At 38.9% G+C, this 25,595-nt stretch overlaps 1 protein-coding gene across 1 annotated transcript in view; it reads left to right on the plus strand.

The window, feature by feature from the left end:
- The first annotated feature begins 44 nt into the window (after nucleotides 1-44).
- LOC126190626 (NADH dehydrogenase [ubiquinone] iron-sulfur protein 4, mitochondrial) overlaps nucleotides 45-25,595 on the plus strand; it is a 46,436-nt gene continuing 20,885 nt past the window's right edge. The window contains exons 1-2 of the mRNA XM_049931039.1: nucleotides 45-200; nucleotides 14,014-14,179. Of these exons, the coding sequence (XP_049786996.1) occupies nucleotides 142-200; nucleotides 14,014-14,179 (225 nt within the window). The 5' untranslated portion in view covers nucleotides 45-141. The remainder of the gene's footprint in view (nucleotides 201-14,013; nucleotides 14,180-25,595) is intronic.

Below are 25,595 nucleotides of genomic sequence, written 5' to 3' on the forward strand. Positions count from 1 at the left end.
ATGTACCCGATTCAGAGATGAGAGACGTTTCACCCTGCAAGTTCCACAGGAAAATCTTTGGCGTGTGTCTGCAATATCTCTGAAGCTGTTCCGAATTTTATTTGTCGATTGTAAATTATCGTGAGTCGAGACTCGAAAGACATGGCTGGGTTAACAGCGCTGCGAAATGTTGCTACAAAGCGTTCAACTGTATTAAATGGGTAAATCAGCGAATATAACTTCCAAATCTGGCGCAGCTCAATTGTCTCCGATGTTTTATAATTTCTTTGAGGGCATATCGTGTTAAAGTTAAATTTTGGAACAAAAAAAAACAAAACATTGAAATCCGATCTAAAAAATTGGTGTCTGACTGATCATAGACGTATAAATATAGCGATAAAATAAATGTGTTAAATTATTTTAACTTCTGCTTGTGGTATACCATTAAAATGACTTGGGACAAGTCACTGTGAAGTTGTAGAAACAGCGACCCAGTTATAACAAAATATTTCATTTAGCCCAAAGTTACAGTGAACTTCCAGTCATTGGATCGTAAATCACTCCAATTTTGTTTTTGTGATTTGGCGATTTATTGATATTTAACTTAGTCTCTCTCAACTCGTGCCTCCCCTCGTCAGTTGTAATTGACGGCAGGGAATATGATGATTTACGCCTTTGCGAATGACTGAAGATTGCTGCCCTTCATATCTCATCGTTTTGAATATTGAAGATTGCTGCCCTACATATCTAACCATTTTGAATACTCGATATAGTGAATAACACTAATGCCCCATTTTAAGTTTCCTTCCCGAAATCTATTTGTGAAAAATGTAACATCAGATCCACCGCATTTGCACTGTGTAACAGACCTATCATGACTGAACATAAGTTTAGATGAGACTTCCACATTCAACACCTTCTGTACTAACGGTTTTTCATTTGTCCACTTTTGATGGGGCTGCTAATGGTAGCTCAAGATTCATTCATTTGTGGTGTTCTGTAGATGCCATCAAGTAGAAGAACATTTAGTGATATGAAGCTACTCGTGGTATACATTAATGTGAGGCCAAGATATCATAGAAACTTAATCTGTCTACTGTAGTAACAATAAGCTGGACATGTCACTGTAAGCTTAATGCTGTAAGAAAAATCATGGGCCTCAATGTGTCCACTTTAGTCATTAAATGTCATGTGGATATCACAGTGTACCTTGCTTGTCCCCCTAATCAATCAAGTTACACATTTCTTAATATGTGGAGTCACCAGTGTGACTCTGTATCCCTAGCCAGTTGCATAACGAGTAATGTAACATAGTTATGCTTGTCCTTTCTGTGAAAGTTGTGTTGTAATGTTTTGCTGGATCAGTGCGTATATGAAATTCCGTCTGACATTTTTGACTAAAAAATGTCAGTTTTTAAAAAATTGAAATAAGTTTTATTTTGGCTAATGTCAGTTCCTATGTAGACCGGCCATTCAATTGTGTGGAATTTTGAGAACATTCTCATATTAATATATTTCCACATAGTTTACTTATTTTCGTTAGTGATTTTGACATTACACATCAAAATTGATTCCAGTAAGCTCATTTACATATGTCCCTATACTTTGAAAGCCACTATACGGTCAGAGCATGCACAGTGAGAGTATTGTTTTCCAGTTCATTTTTCTATGTTGTGCAACTGATGATAGATTCGCAGTGGAATTTGTTTTAGATTTCATTCCTTAAGACAGTCTTATATCTTCTTGAATATGTTTCTATGTTTCATTTTGAAATATTAATTTTGTATGAGACTTCATTATTTTACCTAGTTTTAAGTAAACAAAAAAAAGTATTGTACAGTATGATGATGTGTGCATCAGTGCTGTTGTCAGTGGTAATGTTGGTGACCAATCAATTCTAGCATTAAAAAATTTTGAAAGTACTCCATGTATGATTTGACAAGAGTTTCAAAGTATCAACATTCACAGGGAGACTTTGGCTCACTTGTTATTAATAACCGTCATCCATTCTTGAGATTGTATAGTAGGTAGTGTGTCTGCAAGAATTATGTTTTTGCAACTTAAATTACCATGTGTATGTTAACGCGAAAAGAGCTAATCGGTTGACTTACAAATGAAATAATGTATTCACATTACCTGTGTGGAAAAAAGGTTTAAACTTAATCACTAATGAAATGATAAACACTGAATGTAAAATATGAGTGTTGGAACTCGCAATATATTAAATTGAAAATATGAATCTTATTTAAACATTTTCAGTATGGGGATAATATTTAAAAAAAAAGTTTTAATAAACTTTATAAATTTTATGAAGATATACTAAAGCAAGCATGATAAGAATGTCAGTGAACAGTGTCCTGAAATTCAGCCACTGCCTATGCCATTGTCGAAGACATGGAATGTAATGTATATGCTCTAGCTAATAGGGCACTTAGTATCATCAGCAACTGATTGTTAGAGAATAGATTAATGCTCAGCTGTGATGCTGCAATCAGTTTCTCGCTTGTGACTGTTGTATAAATGAAATTTTATTACCCCAAAGTAATCAAAAAGTCAGTGAAATCAGTAATTACATTCTAAGGACTGAGGGTAGATGAAAAGCTTTCTTAGAAGTATCACATTCAAGGTCTAGAGCAGAAACTGAATGCTGCTATCTTCACTACCAGAATAAACTCCATTGCCCCTGACAATGAATTTTAAAGGCTTGTGCACTGTACTTGCTTTCACTCTTTTTGTGTTTCATATTTTGGGGTAACTGTGCACCACCAAAGAATATTTGGGTCAATGAAAGCGTCTGATTCTACCCGTCTGCTTTGACCCGTGACGTAATGGTAGTGGTGTGTGTGATGTCACTATGGCCCGGAGTTTTTGAGTTGGTTGTGTTTGTAGATGTAGTGTTATTGTATTTTATGGTATCCTTTGGTGGTGGATGTGGACGTTCTTTGTTTAACGCGTGGTGTTGAGTTCATTTGAGTTTTGGTTGTAATGCTAATGTAGTTTTCAGTTTAGGTGGGTGGCACAATAACATGGGCTGTGGAATTGTTTTCAGTGAGTTGTTAAAGTTTTTTGTTAGATCTGATTAGTTTTGGTGTTTGTTGTGTGGAAAGAAGCCTAATTTTTTTTATTGCTTATTTGTTAGGGATGGATATGACATTTACGAGTGTATCATTATGTTTTGAGATGATTGATGATATGATGTCTGTCATACAGTTTCTGCAGATGTTTGGTCTTATTGCTGAATATGTTAGGTGTCACATTTGTGACGACAACAGGACGTTGACAACAGCTATATAGGTCAAGGGAAATGTCCAATTCCCCATTTCTGGCTTGTAGGTGTTGGTTTTTTGATATTGGTAGCTGCAGTTGAGCTACATAGGTTAAGTGAAATGGCAGATTCCTGTGGTTTTGTTCGCGTAGTAGAATGCTATAATTTAATTTTTTTGTATTATTTGTTTTGGGGTGGTGCATTGTTTTTTTTTATTGTTGTGTATTTAGCTTGTCCCAGCCCTAAACCCCCAATTTTCTGTCGCTGTAACAGAAGTCTCATTTAATTTTTGGAGTGAGACATTATTGTGTCATTTTTATCTTAATTTGTATGTGTATTTCCGCCATTTTGATCATGACATGGGCCAAAACAGACAGGTGGAATCGGATACATCTGTAATGCCGAAATGGTAATCAGGCAGATCTGCAATGCCAGTTTTCAAACTTCTTTTAGGCTATTGTTAAAGTTTTTTGGAGCTCTGACTTTACCATCCCCGTGTGTATATTCCATCATGGAGATTGTCGAAAATACTGACTCATTCAGAAGAAACTGCAACATTTATTCAGTGATCACTAGACTGAAAAACTATTTTAACTTGCATAAATTTTCTTAAGCATTGTACTGAAAGGCGTGCACTATTCAGCAGGTTTCATTTTTATAAGGAATCCATGGAAAGTAAACTACAATTGAATGATAAACCCAAGTCTAAAAAATCTAAGATGAAAAGTTTTTGTGGTGCCCTCCGATACTGCACAAGAGTTCCTCACTGTAGTTGAAAACTGTTCTCTGTAATGTGTTAATTTGTCATATACACTCTCATGCTTTATTAATTCTTTATATCTACGTCTGCATCTACATATACACTCCACTAACCACCAAGTGGTGTGTGGCAGAGGGCACTATTCGCGCCAAAGTCATATTCCCGCCCCCCCTCCCCTCCCCCACACCCCACTTCACCCCACCCCACTGCTCCACTTGCGGACTGTGCAAGGGAAAAACACCTCAGTATGAGCACTAATTTCCCATATCTTTGGATGGTGATCACTGCAAGATTTGAAAGTTGGTGGTAATAATATATGCTCTACATCCTCGTCGAAGATCGGATTTTGGAATTTAGCGAGCAGCCCTTTCCATTTAGCGCGTCATCTGTCTGCAAGTGTGTCCCACTTGAAGCTTTCTATGAGATTTGTAATGCTCTCGCGATGGCTAAATGTACCAGTCACACACCTTGCCGCTCTCCTTTGCATCTTCTCAATCTCTTGAATAGACCCAACTGGTAAGGGTCACATACAGATGAACAATACTCTAAGACTGGATGAACTAAAGTATTGTAAGCAATTTTCTTTGTAGAAGGACTCCATTCTACCAATAAACCGCTATCTAGAGTTCGCTTTACTCGTTACTTGTGTAATTTGATCGTTCCATTTGAGATCATTTCGAATTGATGGCTGTTACAGCTTACAAAGTCTGAGCATTTATTTTGTACTCGTACATTAATGGAGATTTTCGCTTTGTTATATGCAGATTACACTTACTAATATTGAGAAGTAACTGCCAGTCCTTACACCACGCATTTATTTTCTGCAAATCCTCATTGATTTGTTCACAACTTTAGTGTGATGCTACTTTCCTGTAGACTACAGCATCATCGGGAAACAGTCTAATGCCACTGTCAATACCATTAACAAGATTGTTTATGTAAATCATAAAAAGCAGTGGACCTATCACACTGCCCTTGGGCACACCTGATGTTACGCTTGTTTCTGTTGAAGTCTCCCCATTCAGGACGACATACTCCTCTCTGTCTGTTAGAAAACTTTCAATCCAACAGCATATGTCATTGGATAGACTGTAAGTGCGCACATTTTGGAGCAAGTGACAGTGTGGAACTGAGTCAAACGCCTTTCGAAAGTCAAGGAATATGGCAACAACCTGGGAGTCGGTATGTAGGGCCTGTTGTGTATCATGCACAAAGAGGGCCAGCTGTGTCTAGCATGACCACTGTTTCCTAAAACTGTGCTGATTTCTGCAGATTAGCTTCTCAGAGTCCAGAAAGATCATTATGTCTGAACACAAAATATGTTCCGTGACTCTCCAACAAATCGATGTCAGTGAAATTGGCTGGTAGTTCTGTGCATCCAATTTTCCACCCTTTTTATAGATTGCTATGACCTGGGCCTTCTTTCAGTAGTGTGGAACTTTCCACTGTTCTACTGATCTCTGATAGATTATGGATAAGAATGGCACTATATTTGTAGCATTGTTGTTGTGGTTTTCAGTCCAGAGACTGGTTTGATGCAGCTCTCCAAGCTACTCTATCCTGTGCAAGCTTCTTCATCTCCCAGTACCTACTGCAACCTACATCCTTCTGAATCTGTTTAGTTTGTTCATCTCTTGGTCTCCCTCTACAATTTTTACCCTCCAAGCTGCCCTCCAATACTAAATTGGTGATCCCTCGATGTCTCAGAACATGTCCTACCAACCGATCCCTTCCTCTAGTCAAGCTGTGCCACAAGCTCCTCTTCTCCCCAGTTCTATTCAATACCTCCTCATTAGTTATGTGATCTACCCATCTAATCTTCAGCATTCTTCTGTAGCACCACATTTCGAAAGCTTCTATTCTCTTCTTGTCTAAACTATTTATTGTCCACGTTTCACTTCCATACATGGCTACACTCCATACAAAAACTTTCAGAAACGACTTCCTGACATTCAAATCTATACTCGATGTTAACAAATTTTTCTTCAGAAATGCTTTCCTTGCTATTGCCAGTCTACATTTTATATCCTCTCTACTTCGACCATCATCAGTTATTTTGCTCCCCAAATAGCAAAACTCATTTACTACTTTAAGCGTCTCATTTCCTAATCTAATTCCCTTAGCATCAACCGACATAACTCGACTACATTCCATTATCCTCGTTTTGCTTTTGTTGATGTTCATCTTGTATCCTACTTTCAAGACACTGTCCATTCCGTTCAACTACTCTTCCAAGTCCTTTGCTATCTCTGACAGAATTACAATGTCATCAGCGAACCACAAAGTTTTTATTTCTTCTCCACGGATTTTAATACTACGCTGAATTTTTCTTTTGTTTCCTTTACTGCTTGCTCAATATACAGATTGAATAACATCGGGTATAGGCTACAACCCTGTCTCACTCCCTTCCCAACCACTGCTTCCCTTTCATGCCCCTCGACTCTTTATAACTGCCATCTGGTTTCCGTAAAAATTGTGTTTTACTCCTGCCACCTTCAGAATTTGAAAGAGAGTATTCCAGTATACATTGTCAAAAGCTTTCTCTAAGTTTACAAATGCTAGACACATAGGTTTGCCTTTCCTTAATCTATTTTCTAAGATAAGTCATAGGGTCAGTATTGCCTTACATGTTCCTACATTTCTATGGAATCCAAACTGGTCTTCCCCAAGGTCTTCCATTCGTCTGTAAAGAATTTGTGTTAGTATTTTGCGGCCATGGCTTATTAAACTGATAGTTCGGTAATTTTCACATCTGTCAACACCTGCTTTATTTGGGATTGGAATTATTATATTCTTCTTGAAGTCTGAGGGTATTTCGCCTGTCTCATACATATTGCACACCAGATGGTAGAGTTTTGTCAGGGCTGGCTCTCCCGAGGCTACCAGTAGTTCTAATGGAATGTTGCCTTCTCTCGGGGCCTTGTTTTGACTTAGGTCTTTCAGTGCTCTGTCAAACTCTTCACTCAATATCATGTCTCCCATTTCATCTTCATCTACATCCTCTTCTATTTCCGTAATATTGTTCTCATATACTCCTTCCACCTTTCTGCTTTCCCTTCTTTGCTTAGAACTGGGTTTCCATCTGAGCTCTTGATATTCATGCAAGTGGTTATCTTTTCTCCAAAGGTCTTCTTACCCCAAGTGATATACGCCTGTACATCCTTACGTTTATCCTCTAGCCATCCCTGCTTAGCCATTTTGCACTTCCTGTCGATATCATTTTTGAGACGTTTGTATTCCTTTTCGACTGCTTCATTTACTGCATTTTTATATTTTCTCCTTTCATCAGTTAAATTCAGTATCTGCTCTGTTACCCAAGGATTTCTATTAGCCCTTGTCTTTTTACCTACTTGATCCTCTGCTGCCTTCACTATTTCATCTCTCAAAGCTACCCATTCTTCTTCTACTTTATTTCTTTCTCCCATTCGTGTCAATCGTTCCCTAATGCCCTCCCTGAAACTCTCTACAACCTCTGGCTCTGTCACTTTGTACAGGTCCCATCTCTTTAAATTCTCACCATTTAGCAGTTTCTTCAGTTTTAAATCTACAATTCATAACCAGTAGATTGTGGTCAGAGTCCACATCTGCCCCTGGAAATGTCTTACAATTTAAAACCAATCTCTGTCTCACCATTATATAGTATATCTGAAACCTTTCAGTATCTTCGCGTATACAATCTTCTTTTATGATTCTTGAACCAAGTGTTAGCTATGATTAAGTTATGCTCAGTGCAAAATTCTACCAGGCGGCTTTCATTCCTTACCCCTATTCGATATTCACCTGCTACATTTCCTTCTCTTCCTCTTCTTACTATCGAATTCCAGTCACCCATGACTATTAAATTTTCGTCTCCCTTCACAATCTGAGTAATTTCTTTTATCTCATCATACATGTCATCAATCTGTTCGCCATCTGCGGAGCTTGTTAGCATATAAACTTGTACTGCTGTGGTAGGAGTGGGCTTTGTATCTATCTTGGCCACAATAATGCATTCGCTATGTTGTTTGTAGTAGCTTAACTGCATTCCTATTCATTATTAAATGGACTCCTGCATTACCCCTATTTGATATTGTATTTATAACCCTGTATTCACCTGACCAGAAGTTTTGTTCCTCCTGCGACCAAACTTCACTAATTCCCACTAACCTATCCATTTCCCTTTTTAAATTTTCTAACTTACCTGTCCATTTAAGGGATCTGACATTCCACACTCCGATCCGTAGAACACCAGTTTTCTTTCTCCTGATAACGACGTCCTCTTGTAGTCCCCGCCCGGAGATCCGAATGGTGGACTATTTTACCTCCGGAATATTTTACCCAAGAGGACGCCATCATCATTTTACCATACAGTAAAGCTGCATGCCCTCTGAAAAAATTACGGCTGTAGTTTCCCCTTGCTTTCAGTCGTTTGCGGTACCGGCACAGCAAGGCCGTTTTGGTTAGTGTTACAAGGCCAGATCAGTCAATGATCCAGACTGTTGCACCTGCTACTACTGAAAAGGCTGCTGCCCCTCTTCAGGTACCACACGCTTGTCTGACCTCTCAACAGGTACCCCTCTGTTGTGGTTGCACCTATGGTATGGCTATCTGTATCACTGAGGCATAGTCAACATAAAATCGTACAGGGATACCGTTTGGGCCAGATGCCTTCCTGGCGTCTAAGGATCTTAACTGTTTTACAATTCCAGATACACTAAACACTATCTCAGCCATCCTCGCATTTGTTCGGTAGTTGAAAGGGGGAATGGTGCTGCAGTCCTCTACCATAAATGAGTTTTTGAAAGCTAGGTTTAGAATTTCGGTCTTCTGTTTATCATCTTCCGTTATATTGCCTGTACTGTCTGCAAGAGAAGGTATTGAATCATTTGTTGCATTTGTAGATTTACGTACCACCAAATTTTTTGGGGGTTATTTTTAGAATCTGCTGATAAAATATTGCTTTCAAATTTGTTAAAAGGATCTCTCATTGAAATTTAGACAGCTGCTTTCATTTCGCATAATTTCTGTATGTCAGCAGGGCAGCGACTACGTTTAAAACGACTGTGCAAAATTCTCTGTTTTCTCAGCAACTTCGAAATGTATTTGTTGAGCCGAGGTTGATCCTTTCCCTCCCCTAAATTTTTGCTAGGTCCACATGTCTCTAGCACATGGTGGACAATATCTTTAAATTCTGACCAAAGGTGCTCAATATCTGTGTGTCCTGGGGTGAATTCTTGGAGCTGACTATGAAGATATTCATTAATGACACTTTTGTTTTCTCAAACAAAAAAACTCTACACTGTTTATATATAAATTTCCATCATTTAAACCTTATGATATTAAAGGAATTAAATAAGACATCAAAATCGGGTTCCAGCAAAACTGACATGCGCAGAATAGAAAGACATTAAGTGAACAGCCATGTTACTTATCTTAAGTAGAGCTGAGATAACTAGTCATACTATGGGGTTTAAGATTTTTCAGAAGCTAGTACACGAAATAAAGGATTGCAGTATGGCAAAGCTGCTAAACCTCTGTGCAAAGCAAGAGTGCTTTTGTATGTGGATGCCACTTCAGGAGATGACCTGCTATCTTTAGGTTTCTTAGAATTTTCATGGTTGTGTCAGACAAGCAAATGTCAAAATGGTTTCTTGATGGAAAAATCCTGTGTTATCCGAGAGAGAGAGAGAGAGAGAGAGGGGGGGGGGGGATGGTTTAGGAAGAGACTGATGACATCTACTGATTTGATTTTTTTTTAATTGATCCCAGAAATCATTGTGTATAATACTGACAAGAAGTGAAGATTAAGATTTTGCTTGTTTTGTTGGTACAAATACTTTCAATATCTCGAGTAATGTTATGCAATGCCAAACTTAACAGGTCTTTTAATAGAAGTGAGGAAATTGACAATGTTAAAGTTTTATTTGTAGAAGTGTTGGTCATCGTAAAAGTTGCAGATGATTGTATACAGTAAAGAACTCTTGTAGAGAAAGATATGCTCATGTAAAAAAAGTATAGGATAATCTTTAAACACAGTGAAACTTGGGTAATAGGATATGGAATGTTGTTAATATGGAGCAGTCAGTAACAGTAATGGAAGAGTGTGTTAAGAAATGATTGTGATGATGGAAGCAACTCAGGAAATTGTAGTAGGTAGCTGATAATACAAGTAGTCAAGAAGTGTCAGTTGAAAGAGAGAGAGGTCAGGAATAAACAAACCATGTAATTCATTTGAGCTACAGGAATTAGTTCACAGTGAAATAACATGCTGATTGACTGTTGATATTATTGAAAAGACGGAGATTCAAGCCTTAAGAAATAATGAATGGTAGAAATTTGCTGGGAATATCAGATCATAGTGAAAAAATAGAATGTGTTTTTTTTTTTTTTAAATCAGGGATGTCAATGTAACTATGGAGTGTATGATGTAGGTTGAAGAAAGGTTGTTATTCACTAGCTTTGCCCACTCTCAACAAAACTATCATCTTTCAACGTAACCTGCATGTTAGGCAACACGATAGTGCTGTCATTAATTCCTCATTAAAACACAGTCCAAAATACCATTCCCCTCAGCAGATCCAAATCTCTACTAGACCTATATAGGTCTAAGCCACCACCTACAAATTACATATTATAAACAAATCAAGACTGACATCTGAAATGGAAACATCCCAGACCCCACGAACATGTCATATGACATCAAAATTCAAAGTAAATAATGGAAAGTCTAATATGGAATAACAACAGTATTGCCAAAGGGTAATTGCTATTCACCACAGAGGAGGCGTTAAGTTGCAAACAGGCACAAGGCACAGTGAAAAGACTTGTGAACATTTAACTTTTCAGGCATGGGAGTTGTTCTTTGGAAGTAGGAAACACATTCACACAAGCGCAACTCTCCCACACATGGCCACCGTCTCTGGCTACTGTGGCATTCAGGCAACAGCTAGATCTGAAAAACAGTAAAGTAAATCCATTGAAATAACACTGTTTTAACATTAAAAAATGATAACCAAAAGGAAATGTATGCTAAAAGCACAAAAAAGAAAGTATAATGTGAAGCATATTGTATACTGTTGTACAGTTACAGAGTGTGAGTGAGTTGGAGTCCATTTCCAACACTAACAAAAATTTCTTTAGTTTGGGAATCGCCAGAGTATATTGTTGTGAAAGTAACAAACAAACATCATGATATTGGAAATGGTTTAAGTCTAAAGCTGTATGAATTTGGAGATGGGAGGGGGGGGGGGGTGTTCAAGATCCCATGAACGGTGGACGTTGTTGAGGTGGGGTGGCTTGTATCCATCAGCTACACGGATTGCAGTGCTGCAGGTGCAACTGCAGTACTCCACTCTCCCAGCTGTTGTCAGGTTTTGTGACTGGTGCCACTATTTCCCAAACGAGTAGCTCCTCATTTGGCCTCAGAAGCTGACAATAGCACTTGGCAGATCCATATGGTGACCCATCCAAGTTGTAGCCGAGCCCGGCAGTGCTCACCTTCAGTGATCTGACAGAAACCAGTGTTACCACTGCAGCAAGGCCGTTGACCGAAAGGGAATACAGACATCTAAAATTTGTAAGTAACAGAGAGAACAAAATGGTTAAGCAGGAATGGCTAGAGGAGAAGTGAATGGCTGTAGAAGTATGCCTAACTAGGGAAAAGAAAGAGCTTGCCCATGATAAAATTAGAAAGACCTTTGGAGAAAAGAGAAGCAGCTGTATGAATATCAAGAGCTTCGGTGGCAAGCCATTATTAAGCAAGGGAAAGGAAAGAATGTAGAGAGGAACTTTATTAGGGAAATGAACTTGAGGACGATATTACAGAAAGAGAAAAGAAAGTAAGTGGAGATGAGGTGGGAGATATGATATTGTGGTTCTGGAGAAATATAGGAACATGCAACACTGCACTGATCTGATGACTTACCCTACAAATAAATTAAAGAAAGGCAAACCTATGTTGTAGCTTTTGTAGATTTGGAGACAGCTGTTGATTGGAATACACATTTTAAAATTTTGAAGTTGTCAGGGGGCAAAAGTTTACTTGCAACTCGTACAGAAACCAGAATGCAGTTGTAATTTTAGTCTATTCTAGATGTTATTTAATCTGTATATTGAGCAGACTATGAAGGAAACCAAATTTGAAAAGAGGTTTAAAGTTCAAGGAGAAGAAATAAAAGCTCTCATTTCTGCCAATGACACTGTAATTCTGTTAGAGTTGCAAAGGACTTGGAAGAGCAGTTGAATAGAATTGAAAGTGTCCTGAATGGTGGTTATAAGATGAATACCATCAACAGTAAAAGAAGGGTAATGGAATATAGTTGTATTAAATCAGGCAATGCTTAGGAAATTAGATTAGGAAATGAGACATGAGAAGAAGTGGATGAATTTTGTTATTTGGTCAGCAAAATAACTGATGTTGGCTGAAGTGAAGTGTAGAGCATATAAAATGCAGACAGACAATAGCAAGAAAAACATTTCCAAAAAAGAGCAATCTGTTAACATCTGATATAAATTTAAGTGTTCGGAAGTCTTTTCTCCAGGTATTGTGTGAAACATGGACGATAAAAAGGATTTCAGACAGGAAGAAAATCGAAACTTAAAATAGAAACTTTTGAAATGTTGTGCTATAGAAGGTTGTTGAAGATGAGATGGGTAGATCAAATAACAAATGAGGAGGTACTGAATCAAATTAGAGGAAAATAGAAGCTTATCACACAAGTTTATTAAAAGAAGGGGTAGGTATCCGTGTACTGTCCCATGAAGGTGTTGTCAGTTTGGTAACGTGTGGCGGGTAAAAATTGTAGTGAGACCAAGGCTTGAATAAAGTAAGCAGGTTCAAATGGATGTCATGGAGATGAGATTTGCACAGTATAGACTAGCATGAAAACTGCAAAAAGATCAGTCTATGGACTTAAGAACCCTTATGACAACAATGAGGAAAAGCTGCTTTCCAAATAGATACCTTTATTGTCTTCTTCTGTGGAGCATAACCAGTTTAGCACATGTAGTCCTATTGTTAAAGCATCCTTCAGTTTAATGTACTCAGTGGAGGTTTGCATATTTTATAATGCAGATTTTCTGAATTTACCTTGAAGATCTAGTTACATATAATAAAATGTGTATGATATATGGCCCAAACGTAGACCTCGGGATACAGATAAATTTGAGATGACATAAATTTTTATTATTCATATTTTAATAACTCACAACAGATTTTCACTTTCCAGTGTAAACTAGACCTTGGGCTACATTATTGACAAGACTGTTACCACAATGAAGATTTTGAGTGGGGACGCCATCACACTAAAAACTTCACACCATGATTTTCACTATGTGAACAGAACCATCAAAATCCAGTTTGTTCAGCCAGGTGACATGTATTTCTACATAGAATTACATGTTCTTAAACAGGTTATGCTCTAACTGGTGAGACAGTAAGGATACCTGATTAGAAAATAGTTTTTTTCCAGATACCCTCACAGAGAGAATAGTGTAAATTGTAGTTGGAACAGTGTAACTTATTGTCTCAAGCATGCACTGCTAATTATATGTTGTGGCAGTGTTTCAGACAAAACACATTTGTATTCATATATGTGCCATCAGATTTGTCCTATAGAAGTTTATAGGTGTTATGGAATTCATGTTATTGCAAATGAGACAGTGCAATTGGAATGCTGTAATTGGATTTCTGACTAAGCAAATTAAAATTATTGATTTAACGAAATTGATTTATTTTCCCCTGCAAGCTCTGTCATATTTACAACAATTTCAAATTACTTGTGGTTAAACTGTAAAATTGCTATTGCATGACCTAGACATACTGTGTTTCAGAGTAAGAGGTGAGATGTGTTTTTAAGTTTCTTGTCCAAACAGTGCAAAGACTAACATTCATCAGTTATGAAATAATGAAGAAATCCATATATCAGTGTTCTTGTAATAGAATGAAGTAAAGAAAGAAATGCATTTTTTTGGTGACTGTATTTCTTTTATCTGAAGATACATTTTTCTTAAACTTTTTTTCCCATTACAGATGTAAATATGCCTTCTCAACATGTTCTGTGCGATATGGTGAGGACATTGATACTGCTTTGAAGATAAAAGAAGCTCCCCAAGTTGACAGTAAACGTGCCTTAATGAAACCAGAAGAAGTAGCGGCCCGAAAACACCTCGAAGGTTACATCACTGTTGACCAACCGGTAAGAGCTGGTGACTGAAGAGTTACTGATCTTTAAGTGTTCTCAGTAGCCAATTTCTAATATTTTCAGTACCATCAAATGGGGTGTAGTTGACTGAAAAGGTTAGAAAAAAACATTTTATGTTAAATAACTACATATTAAAGATAATTTTTAGTTATTATATTTACAGTTTGAAGTTTCATAATTTGTGACAGTAACTAAATATATGTCATTCTGAATCTCTGTCTGGGTACTGATTGTTTTCAGGAGGACTGGATTTTATTTTTAAAAATGAGCTAAAACTTTTACTCATGTGACTGGCATAAAACAACTCGTGTGTGTGGGTCTTATGTATATTGTGCATTGACCCTTCACAGCGACAAGTTAATTTTATACTTAACTATTTATAGACACATGAATAAAACTTTCCAAATTCTGGGTGGAATTGGGGTGAAGCTGACTGTCTTTTTCTCAAGCAGTTGTTCAGAATTTCATAAAGCCAATTTATGATCACATATTTTAAAACTTTCTTTGTATGTTTCTCTCAAATAAGTTCTAAAATTTAATTATCGTGCCATATATATTTTTCAACTATTGATGAAGTTTCAGTAAAGTTAAAGTAACCCAAGAGTCATGAACAAGCCACAATTACCACATAACAGATAATCAGTCAATGTCAACCCCCCCCCCCACCCCCCACCCCCCACCCCCACCCCGCGTGCAGTGAAGTTGACTAACACAGGCTATTTTGGGATCTGTTAGAGCAAAAGGTAAAAAAGACCATTTTATTACTGCAGTTCAGTACCCATGCTCTGAAAAAGAAACCAATATATTAATGTTATTGGTTTCAGAAATACGTAAGTTTTAAGTTCAAAATTGGTCAGTTTCACCTGATTTGACGTATTTTAGAAGTTTATTTGACATCCTATACTGAAGATAATATATGTTCGCTTTCTTACGACTTAAATTTCATATAGATATTTGCTAGGATTAAAGTTTTATATCATGCTGGAAAGCACCATATCACAGCTCAAGTGAATGAACTTAAGAGGCCCCATGAAGCAGCCTGAAAAATACATAAATAAATAATTATAAATATAACAATATAGCAGAGGTGCTGAGCCGCGATAGGCACAATAAAAAGATTCACATAATCCTAGCTTTTGGCAGTGTAGTTTCAGCTCTCTGAGATTGCAGATGTGTGTACTAGGTGCGCTTGCACGTGTGCACGCGTGCATGCGTGTGTATGTGTGTCTACTGCTGACAAAGGCATTAATGGTCGAAAGCTATGATTGTGTGAATCTTTTTATTGTGCCTATTGTGGCTCAGTATCTCCGCTATATGGTGAGTAGCAACTTTCATTCTCTTGTATAATTATAAATATAAATTGTTTTGATGTTGTATGTGGCTGTCCTTTCTACTGCTGAAAGGTTGGTGTTTAGGAAGGAACCTGGGGAAGGATAGTGAGGCCAAGTTGGAGGTAAGGAATTCCTGGAAGGTGAGAAGTGGGTGGGTTGAGGGGAGGGGGGGTCATGGTTGAATGGTGGTATGAATTGGCAGAGGCAGGGTTGAATGGTGGTATTAGATTGCCATTGCTTGGATGGATTGGTGTCAAAGAAGTGTGTCCATTGCAGGGAACAGGAGGAGGAGAGCAGGTCTTTGACAAATCCAGCCTATTTAGGTGTGGGTGTGGGGCTAAAGGTGAGGCCTTTGGATAGGACTGAAACTCCTGTCAGGCTGAGAGTTTTGGTGAACAGGTTAACAACAGTGTTATGGGAATGTTTCAACTGTTGATTTTGTGGAGTGTTGGTAGGGAGTTTTTGGGGATATGGCAAGTTGAAAAGGTCAGCTAGGCAGGATTTGGGTGCTATGAGGAGGAACACTTGTCGGTAGGATAGGGGTTGGATGGTAGTGCTTGCAAAGGGAGCAGAGATGGTGCCATGAAGTTACTTTTTTTGCTGCACCAGATTTGTAAAGGCCGAGGACTGGCAGAATGTGAAAAGGTGAAAGTCATTGAGAAAAGAGGATTGTGATCCAATGAAAGGAATTTTTATGGATAGGCCTTCGGGGAGGGATTCCATGGTTTAGGCAGCATTTAAGAAACATGATGTGCGACTGGGTTTTGCCAGGGAAAGGGATACTTCCCTGAACCGGTACATAAAGAGGGAGCAAGGGATGGCATAGGGGGAACAGGAATGACATAGAGGTGGGGTTGGTCAAAATAAGGTGTTAGATTGTTGTGAGGGGAGCTGGATAAAAGAAAAATCATGTAAAAAATTTATAAAGACATGCAAAACACACACTTTCTGAATTGTCTCCACTCTAGGTTCAGCCTTGCCTGTTCTAGGAAGATCACAGTTGCTCCCTGTTTCCCTAAACTTCGCATACAGTGTCCTGATGCTTTTAAAATTTGGCGACTGTCTATGGTATGCTATCTGGAATTTTCACTTCGCTGTTTTTGGTGACTGTGGGTCGTGATACCAGAGGACACTTTTGGCTTTCTCGTGTTTCGAGTACAAGTTTTTTTGCAAATGGTGCCTGAGCCCTCTGTTGTTAATGTTACTTGGCCCTGAAACAAACAAAGTAATAGTGAGTACATATGTACGCAAAAACTTAATATATCACATGCAATTCAAGATAAGAAGTATTTGTCTGTGTGTTGTATTTTATGCCTTATGAATGTTTGTGATCAGGGAAAAATTTCTGGGAACCCATTATAAACAACATAGTAGATAACATCAGAAGTTTTATGAGGCTTTATGTGGATGTGCTGTTGTATGCAGAGAAGTTGCAACATTGAAAAATTGTAGCAAAATGCAGGAAGACATGCAGAGCATTGATGCTTGATCCTGGGAGCAGCAATTGGTCTGCAACATAAACAAATATAAAATATTGTGAATAAATAGATAGAAAGACCCTTTATTGTATGATTACACAATTGCAGAACAACTACAGGAAGCAGTTACTTCCATAAAATATCTAGTAATATGGAATGATTAGAAGTGGAACGGCCACATAAAATTAATCAAGATTAAGGTTTATGCCACACTGAGAGTCACTGGAAGAATCTTCGGGAAGTATAGTCTATGAACAAAGGAAGTAGCTTACATTACACACATTCGACCAGTACGTGAATATTGCTCGTCAGTATGGGGTCTACACCAGATAGGACAAATAGAACACACAGAGAAGATAAAAAAAGATGAGCATGTTTCATTACAGGTTTATTTAGCAGGTGTGAAAGTGTCACATAGATGCTCAGATAACTCCAGTGGCAGATGCTGCAAGTCAGGCATTCTGTATCACGATATTGTTTACCGTTAAAGTCAGAACACATCCTTTCCTAGAAGAGTTAACCAGTATATTAATTCCTCCTATACATATCTTGCAAAATTACCATTAAGATAAAATTAGAGAGAGGAGTTTACCTGCTATGATTCTTTCCATAAACTATACACAACTGGAACAGGTGAAGGGGAAATGACACTGGTACACAAAGTATCCTCTTCCAAAACTTTAATGTTGTTTGTGGAGTATGTGTGTAGATGTAAAATATTGTATTTTCTTGTCAGTAGAGAAGCAGCAACACCTGAATGGATCAGTCAGGAGAGCTCAGTGGCTTAAAATGTGTGCAGGTCATTGGATGTCACCTGAGTAATAGATCTATCAGGGACATTTCAATCCTCATGAAGCTGCCCAAATTGACTGTTGATGATGTAATTCTGAAGCGGAAGCGTTATGGAATAACCACAGTTAAACCAAGACCAGGCAGAGCTCATGTACTGGCGGACAGGAACATTGAGCTTTGCGATGGGTCTATGTAAAAGAAGGCATAAAATCAGCAGAAGGAATTACTCATGAGTTCCAAAACTCTACCAGCAGATCCGTTAGCACAGTGACTGTGTGTAGGAAGCTAAAAAGAATGAGGTGTAATGCTCGAGCAGTTCCTTATAATTCACACATTTCTGTAGTCAAGCCAAGTGACACTGGTGGTGGTGTAGAAGCGATGTCACTGGTCAGTGGACAAAAGGAAGGGCTTTTGTTTGATAAATTCCTGGAGAATATTTGATGCCATCATGAATGCTGCCAACAGTGAAGTACAGAGGTCTTATGGGATGATGGTGTTTTTTGTGGTTAAGTTTCCCTTATTGGGTAGGAACACAATTTACAGCCATTGTATACTGCATACAGTAGAGAAAGAGTTTGGAGATAATACAACCTGTCATCAAGCAGCATCTGTGAGGCAGTGGTTTGTAGGGAGTAACATTCCTGAATTGGAATGGCCTGCTCAACAGCCTCAACCTGAACTGAACGAAACAGTTTAGATGCGTTAAAATGTTGACTTACTCCAGAACCCAGCACCTAGCATAATTTCTTTTACTACTTTCAACTCTGAGGAAAATTGGGCTTTCTTTCTTCCACAGACATCCAGCACCCTCACTGAAAGTTTCCACGTCAGAGTTCAAGCTGTCATAAAGCCGAATGATGGATACACCCCACATTAATCTCCACTAATAGTTGTCCATACACTTTTGATCAGATAGTGTGTGTCTCAACAACCTTTGGGAGTAACTGTGATATACAGTATGCTGAATGTTACATCTAATTAATGTGGCTTGGAGGGTGTACATCCTTCTTAGTATTTCAGTTTTAATACTTAGCACTATACCTAGCAGAACATCTTTCAGCACACCAAATGACATACAGGAAGTGAATCTTCGTTTTCCAAGGTTACAACAATGCAAATATGTAAACTGGAGAAATGATTACTAAAGTAAGTATGAACAGAAGTTCATAGCAAGTAAATAGTGTTGATGACTTGATAATTTGTTATGTTTTACATGATACTATACTCATTTTGCCTGGTTTCACGTATTTGGAGGGAAGTAACATTGTCGTTTGTGTCATAGTGGAAATACTTTTATGTGAACCAACTTTTCGTCTTCTAATGCTTATTTGTTAATGAGTTATGATCGCCTCAGAAAGAGTGACATCTGGTCATAGAGCAGATTTGTGTGTGTGTGTGTGTGTGTGTGTGTGTGTGTGTGTGTGTGAGGGGGAGAGGCTGTTAAAAACTCATACACATTAATTACACCACTCAGATCCTTCACCCAATTCTTCTGCTTAGAGGCATTAACAAGCACTTCATTTATGTTGAACTTGTCCAGATGAGTGTGGCTCCGTCTCGTGCACCTGTAATTTTCATAACACCATGTTGGAGTGAGACTGAACTCACAAATAGAAATAACTCATCTCCCAGTTGTTTTAGTTGACTGGCAGGAGCATCAATACCCAAAAATCTAAGTGTGTCAGGGCATCTAGTGCTCCTGATTGTATTGTATCTGGTTTAAAAGAAAATAGTAGTAACAGAACATGTCCTTTTAAATATGAAGTGCGTATCATCGTAAATAAAATGGAGGGAACATTTGAAAAGCTATCGCCAATTTATATTTATAAAGCAATAGTTTGGTTAGCTGGAACAGTGAAATCTGTGAAAGGGCTGTGAAATGGCATTTTACTAGTTGAAGCAGTGACAGCTAATGAAGCAGTGCAGTTTCTGTGTGCCAGTACTCTACATTAATGTGTGTGAATTCTGAAATATGTAACAAATGGAATTACTGTGGTGGTGTCATCAGCTGCTGTTATGTGTCTGCCAACATTAACAAATTAAAAAAGTAATTACGGAATAACCGAATGATGGAAGTAAGACACAATGAGATGCTGGAATGGAGAAGTTAGAAAGATTGCGTTTTTTATGTTTGCATTCAGTTCTCCAGTACCGCAAAGTTTTTGCAGGTGAGAGTGTGATCATCTTGCCGCCATGAAAAACACCAATGTTTGAATGATTACCAGCCCAGCTCAAGTATCGTATCCACGAATCAGTGTCCTCTGTTTCGCGAAAATACAAAACTAGTTTTGCTTCTTTGAACTTTTTAAATATCCTCTGTCAATTCCATTTAGTAAGGACGCCATACCGAGCGGCAATACCCTAGCAGAGGACAGACAAGCATGATGTAGGCACTCTCTTTAGTAGATTTGTTGCACATTTGGAGTATTCCTCCAGTAAAAAGGTCTTTGGTTCACCTTCCCTGCAACATTTTGCCCATGATAGTTCCAATTCAATTTGTTCATAATTGTAATCCCTTGGCATTTAGTTAAATTGACAATCTTTAAATTTGTGTTGGGCTCTTTACTTGTCTCGTTTCAATTATGAGATTCATTTCTGGCCGATGGCTCAACATGCGAATGCTGATGCACTGTCTCGCCTTCCCATGGGTCCTGATCTGGCATTCGATAGGGACGAACTTTTGTGTTTCCACCTGGATGTTGCCGAGCAGTGGGTTGTGGACGGGTTCCTCATCACCGGGGACCGGCTGGCAGCTGCTACAGGTTCTGAGCCTACCCTCTTCCGGGTTTTACACTGTATTCAGAAGGGTTGGCCAGATTGTCTGTCCGCTAAGACTTCTGATCTGTTGCGTAACTACTACGCTTTGTGTTACCGCCTCACGGGTAGGGATGGTGTTATCCTCCTTTCCACCGACAATGCTTCGCTGCATGTTGTGGTACCTGCGTCTTTGCGTGTTTCGGCCTTGCGCCTCCTTCACCAAGGGCACTGGGGTGTCTCTCGCACAAAATCTCTGCGCGCTGTCATGTGTACTGGCCCGGCATCGACTCTGAAATCGCACACATGGTCGCTTGTGCGTCACAGGCCGCCGCCCCGAAGTCATTTTTGTCACTGTGGCCTTCGCCGGAGAAGCCGTGGGAGTGTATTCATGCTGACTTCGCGGGACCTTTTTTGGGTACGTACTGGCTTCTCGTTATTGACGCCTACTCTAACTTTCCTTTCATTGTCCGTTGCACGTCGCCTACCACTGCGGCAACCACCCATGCTCTAGCTTGCATTTTCTCTTTGGAAGGCCTTCCCTCTACTCTTGTTACTGATAATGGTCCACAATTTGCCTCTTCCGATTTTGCGGATTTTTGTGCCCGTCACGGCAACATGCATGTCACGGCCCCTCCGTTCCATCCACAGTCAAACGGTGAGGCTGAACGACTGGTCCACACATTTCAGGCTCAGATGAGGAAACTCCTGACTTCTTCTGTGCTTCTCCAATTTCTGGCTTGTTACCTTTTCACGCCCATGGGCGACCACAGCCCGGCTCAGCTCTTACCTAGCTGACAGCCCCGCATGCTATTTCATCTTCTGTGACCTTTCACATCAAGGTGCCAGTTCACCGCCGACGACCTTGTATGGATACGGGGATATGGCAGGCGGCCAAAATGGAGTCATGGCCGACGCCTGTATGAAATCCAGACGGACACGGGTGTTGCAGTGCTTCGCCTCGTGTGCCGGCAACACCTGTTCCAGATGCCGCTACACCACCTTCGGCTCTACCTGACGCTCGGGATACTGTAATCTCTCATTACTCACAACGCCGTCCTCTCACCATCATATCGGTGCCAGCACAAGAACTGACGCCACCAGGAGACGCGCCCATGCAGGAACCAGATGACCATCATTTGTCGGAGCAACTCTGCTTGCCTCCTCCTCCTACGGTCGCGGGACACATCACCCATGTCTCCTGTTATAACAACCGGACTTGTCGCAACGGGCAGATTGGTGCACGGGGCCCCAGCAGATTCGACCCTCACATCTCCTGTAATCTCGACCCGTTATCATCAGGGACTCTTCCGTCCGTATGGGAAGCCTCCTCCTCGAGACTTTACAGCCAGTCAAACAACACCTATGGACGTTAGCAATCTACAGGCCACCTCAATCAAGACCTGTGCAAAAAATTCAAAGGGGGGAAAAGTGTTGTGACTCGCCGATCTTTCAAAGTGCCGCCGCGCAGTTATACGTGTCCTCTACATGTGGCGCTGTCTGCCAACCATGCAGCAGCAGCGCCACCTAAGCGGCCAGCCAGCCAGCGGCCGCTAGACTTGGACTCAGTTATGATTTGACTGTTAAAGTGTACATGCGTCTTACTCTGTTTACTTGATCTGTGACTTTCATATTGCGTCTTCCTTGAAATATATTTGTTCATCTTGAAGTTATTACAGTATTATTTATCGTTTAACCAAAATTTAAGACATTCTTTGTAGTACTCATGAGGAGGATCTAGTACTTCTTAATGTCCAGGGTCAATTGCTGCTTTTGCACCATATGTATGTATTGGTCCCCTTATGACTTTCTAGATTATAAACAACAGCATCATGTGTAAACAATCTGAAAAGATGTTCACATTGTCTCCCAAGTAGTTTATATTATTCAGAACAGGAGGCAGCCTATGACACTTCCTTGAGGAACACCAGATATTACTTATGTTTCACTCTGTGACTTCCTGTCAATCAGTATGAACTTTCTTATGGAATGGAATCATGAATCCAGTCACACAACTGAGACAATACTCCATAGGGATGCAATTTGATTAGAAGCTGCTTGTGACTAATGGTGTCAAAAGCCTACTGGAAATCCAGAAATATTCAATCAACTTAAGATTCACCATTTATAGCATTTGTTACGTTCATCAATAAAGGACCAGTTGTGTTTCTCAAGAAGAATATTTTCTGAATCCATGTTGACTGCATGTCAATGGATTGTTTTCTTTGAGATATTTCATAATGTTTGAACACAGTTAATGTTCCAGAATCTTACTGCAAATTAATGTCAGTGATATGGATCTATAATTCAGTGGATTACTTCTACTTATTTCTTGTGTATTTGTGTGACATGTGCAACTTTCCAGTCCTTAGATATGGTTCTTTTGTCAAGTGAATGGTTGTAGATGTTTGTAAAATATGGGGCTATTTCATCAGCATACTCTGAAAGGAAGATTATTGGTTTACGATCTAGATCGGAAGACTCTCCTGTGTTAGTGATGTAAGTTACTTCGCTACACCAGGTGTATCTACTTCTAAGTTACTTATGCTGGCTGCTGTTTCTTTTATTAAAGTTCTGGAATAAACACTGCATCTTCTTCAGTGAAGGGATTTTTGGAAACCATGTTCAGCAACTACGTCTTAGTGGCACTGTCATAGGTAACATTACCATTGCTATCATACAGTGAAGGCAATGATTGTGTCTTGCTTCTGGTGTAGTTTGCAGTTGACTGGAATATTTCATAATTTTCTGCCTGATTTCAGGACAGGACTTAAAAGCATTTCGCTTTGAAGTCAACACTAAATTTTGATGTCATGTAGAACCTTCCCAATCTTGGAGATTTTACTTCTTTTAAGTCTGGCATGTGTTGTTGTTGAGATATATATATATATATATGAAAGATGATGAGACTTACCCAACAAAAGCGCTGGCAGGTCGATAGACACACAAATAAACACAAACATACACACAAAACTCTAGCTTTCGCAACCAACGGTTGCCTCGTCAGGAAAGAGGGAAGGAGAAGGAAAGACAAAAGGATTGGGTTTTAAGGGAGAGGGTAAGGAGTCATTCCAATCCCGGGAGCGGAAAGACTCCCGGGATTGGAATGACTCCTTACCCTCTCCCTTAAAACCCAATCCTTTTGTCTTTCCTTCTCCTTCCCTCTTTCCTGACGAGGCAACCGTTGGTTGCGAAAGCTAGAGTTTTGTGTGTATGTTTGTGTTTATTTGTGTGTCTATCGACCTGCCAGCGCTTTTGTTGGGTAAGTCTCATCATCTTTCTTTTTAAATATATTTTTCCCACGTGGAATGTTTCCCTCTATTATATATATATATATATATATATATATATATATATATATATTTTATTGCATCTCTTTTTAATTTTACTTGGTAAGAATCTCTCAGTTGCCATCAAAACTATTTCTTCATATTTAAGCCACATCTGTTCTATGGTTACATAGTGTGGAAGGAATGGAGAGAGTCTCATAGGAAGCTGCCAACCAGATATATTATTTATTTTGGTGTACACGCATGTTGCGCTGTTCAGTCTCACTACAACCACATTAAGATCATTCATCCCTATATCTGCCATGGTGCTTTCTATTTGGTCAGGATTGTTTGTTGCCAAGAAGTCTAGTATGTTATCACAAACATTTACACTTCATGTGCTTTCATGAGCTAATTGCCCAAAATAATTTTTGGAAAATGCATTTAGTATAATCTCAGACAATGTTTTGTGCATACCACTGACATTAAAAATGTATTTTCATCAACATATCGAGGGTAGGGCGAGATCACCTCCAACTGTAATTGTATGAATCAGATACCTATTCGAAATGACTCAAATTTTCCTTGAATCCTTCAGCAATGCATCATCTGAGTTACAGAGTCAGTAAAAGGAAACAATTATTAAACAATGGAAAATCCAGGATGGAAAAACTACAGTATTATGAAAATTTTGCGGAGATGTTGAGTCGCAGATAGGTACAACCAAAAGACTGTTAACAAGTCTGGCCTCAGGAGCCAGACAGTAGTCGCGTGTAGCCGAGATAAGTTTGTATGAATGCATGTTTGTGTGGTCTAATTCGGAAGAAGGCCTTTTGGCTGAAAGCATACTTGTTAACAGTCTTCTGGTTGTGCCTGTCTGCGACTCAACATCTCTGTTAAATGGTGAGTAGCAGTCTAGCCTTTTTATAATATTGTCATTTTCTCTTGTTCTTTCCCATCGCAGCTATGGCAGTTTACAGCTCTAACACTAATATTTCATAGATCTACCCTTGTCCTCTATGTTCAACCTGCAGCCTTTGATACAGGACTCTGGATCTTAAACTATGGCAGTCTTCTAATCTAAGTATAACTGTTGCACTATCATCATAATAAGTTCATTTTATCATTATTATTTGATATACAGAATGCACAGTTGGCATAATTTATAGGTTTTCATGTTGTTGCGTGCTACAATGTTAAAATACCAAGGGCAGTCTGTTGAATATTATTGACAATCTTTGTTGATTCATCTGATATTGAAAAGTGCGTTCATATCAAATTGTGTTGCTTTATGAGTGGTTCAAGAATACTTTCCTTCTCAATGATTTGTTTGCAGTCCAATTGGGGTATGCAAATATATTCCCATATATGTGGAAACATCATATATATGATATAATAAACAGTCATTGGCCGTCTATTTGTCTTTTGTTTATGGGTATAAATACTTGTTAGATGATTGTGATAACAGCGCATTTACTTTTGTTAGAATAAAATTTTAACTTTTTCAAAATTGATACAGTTGACCACATTGGCATAATATCTGAAGTAAAATGATGTACTATGAACTTTTCTGTTTGTTGTTTCTTCTGGAAGTTGTTGTTCTGGAAGTTCTTGTTCCGAATATCATCAGTATCCTTTTTAGCAGCAACTGTCCTGGATTTTAAGAAGTATAAAAGTTGTTACAAGTTACATTCTGACTGCTTAGTTTCCTTATCTGTCAAGCTTTTCATAGACTTGCCTTGTGATTGTTATATGTCAGCATGAAACAAAAAGCAGAGATATGCTC

This window comes from Schistocerca cancellata, chromosome 6, assembly GCF_023864275.1.
Source record: "Schistocerca cancellata isolate TAMUIC-IGC-003103 chromosome 6, iqSchCanc2.1, whole genome shotgun sequence".
NCBI classification, from domain to species: domain Eukaryota; kingdom Metazoa; phylum Arthropoda; class Insecta; order Orthoptera; family Acrididae; genus Schistocerca; species Schistocerca cancellata.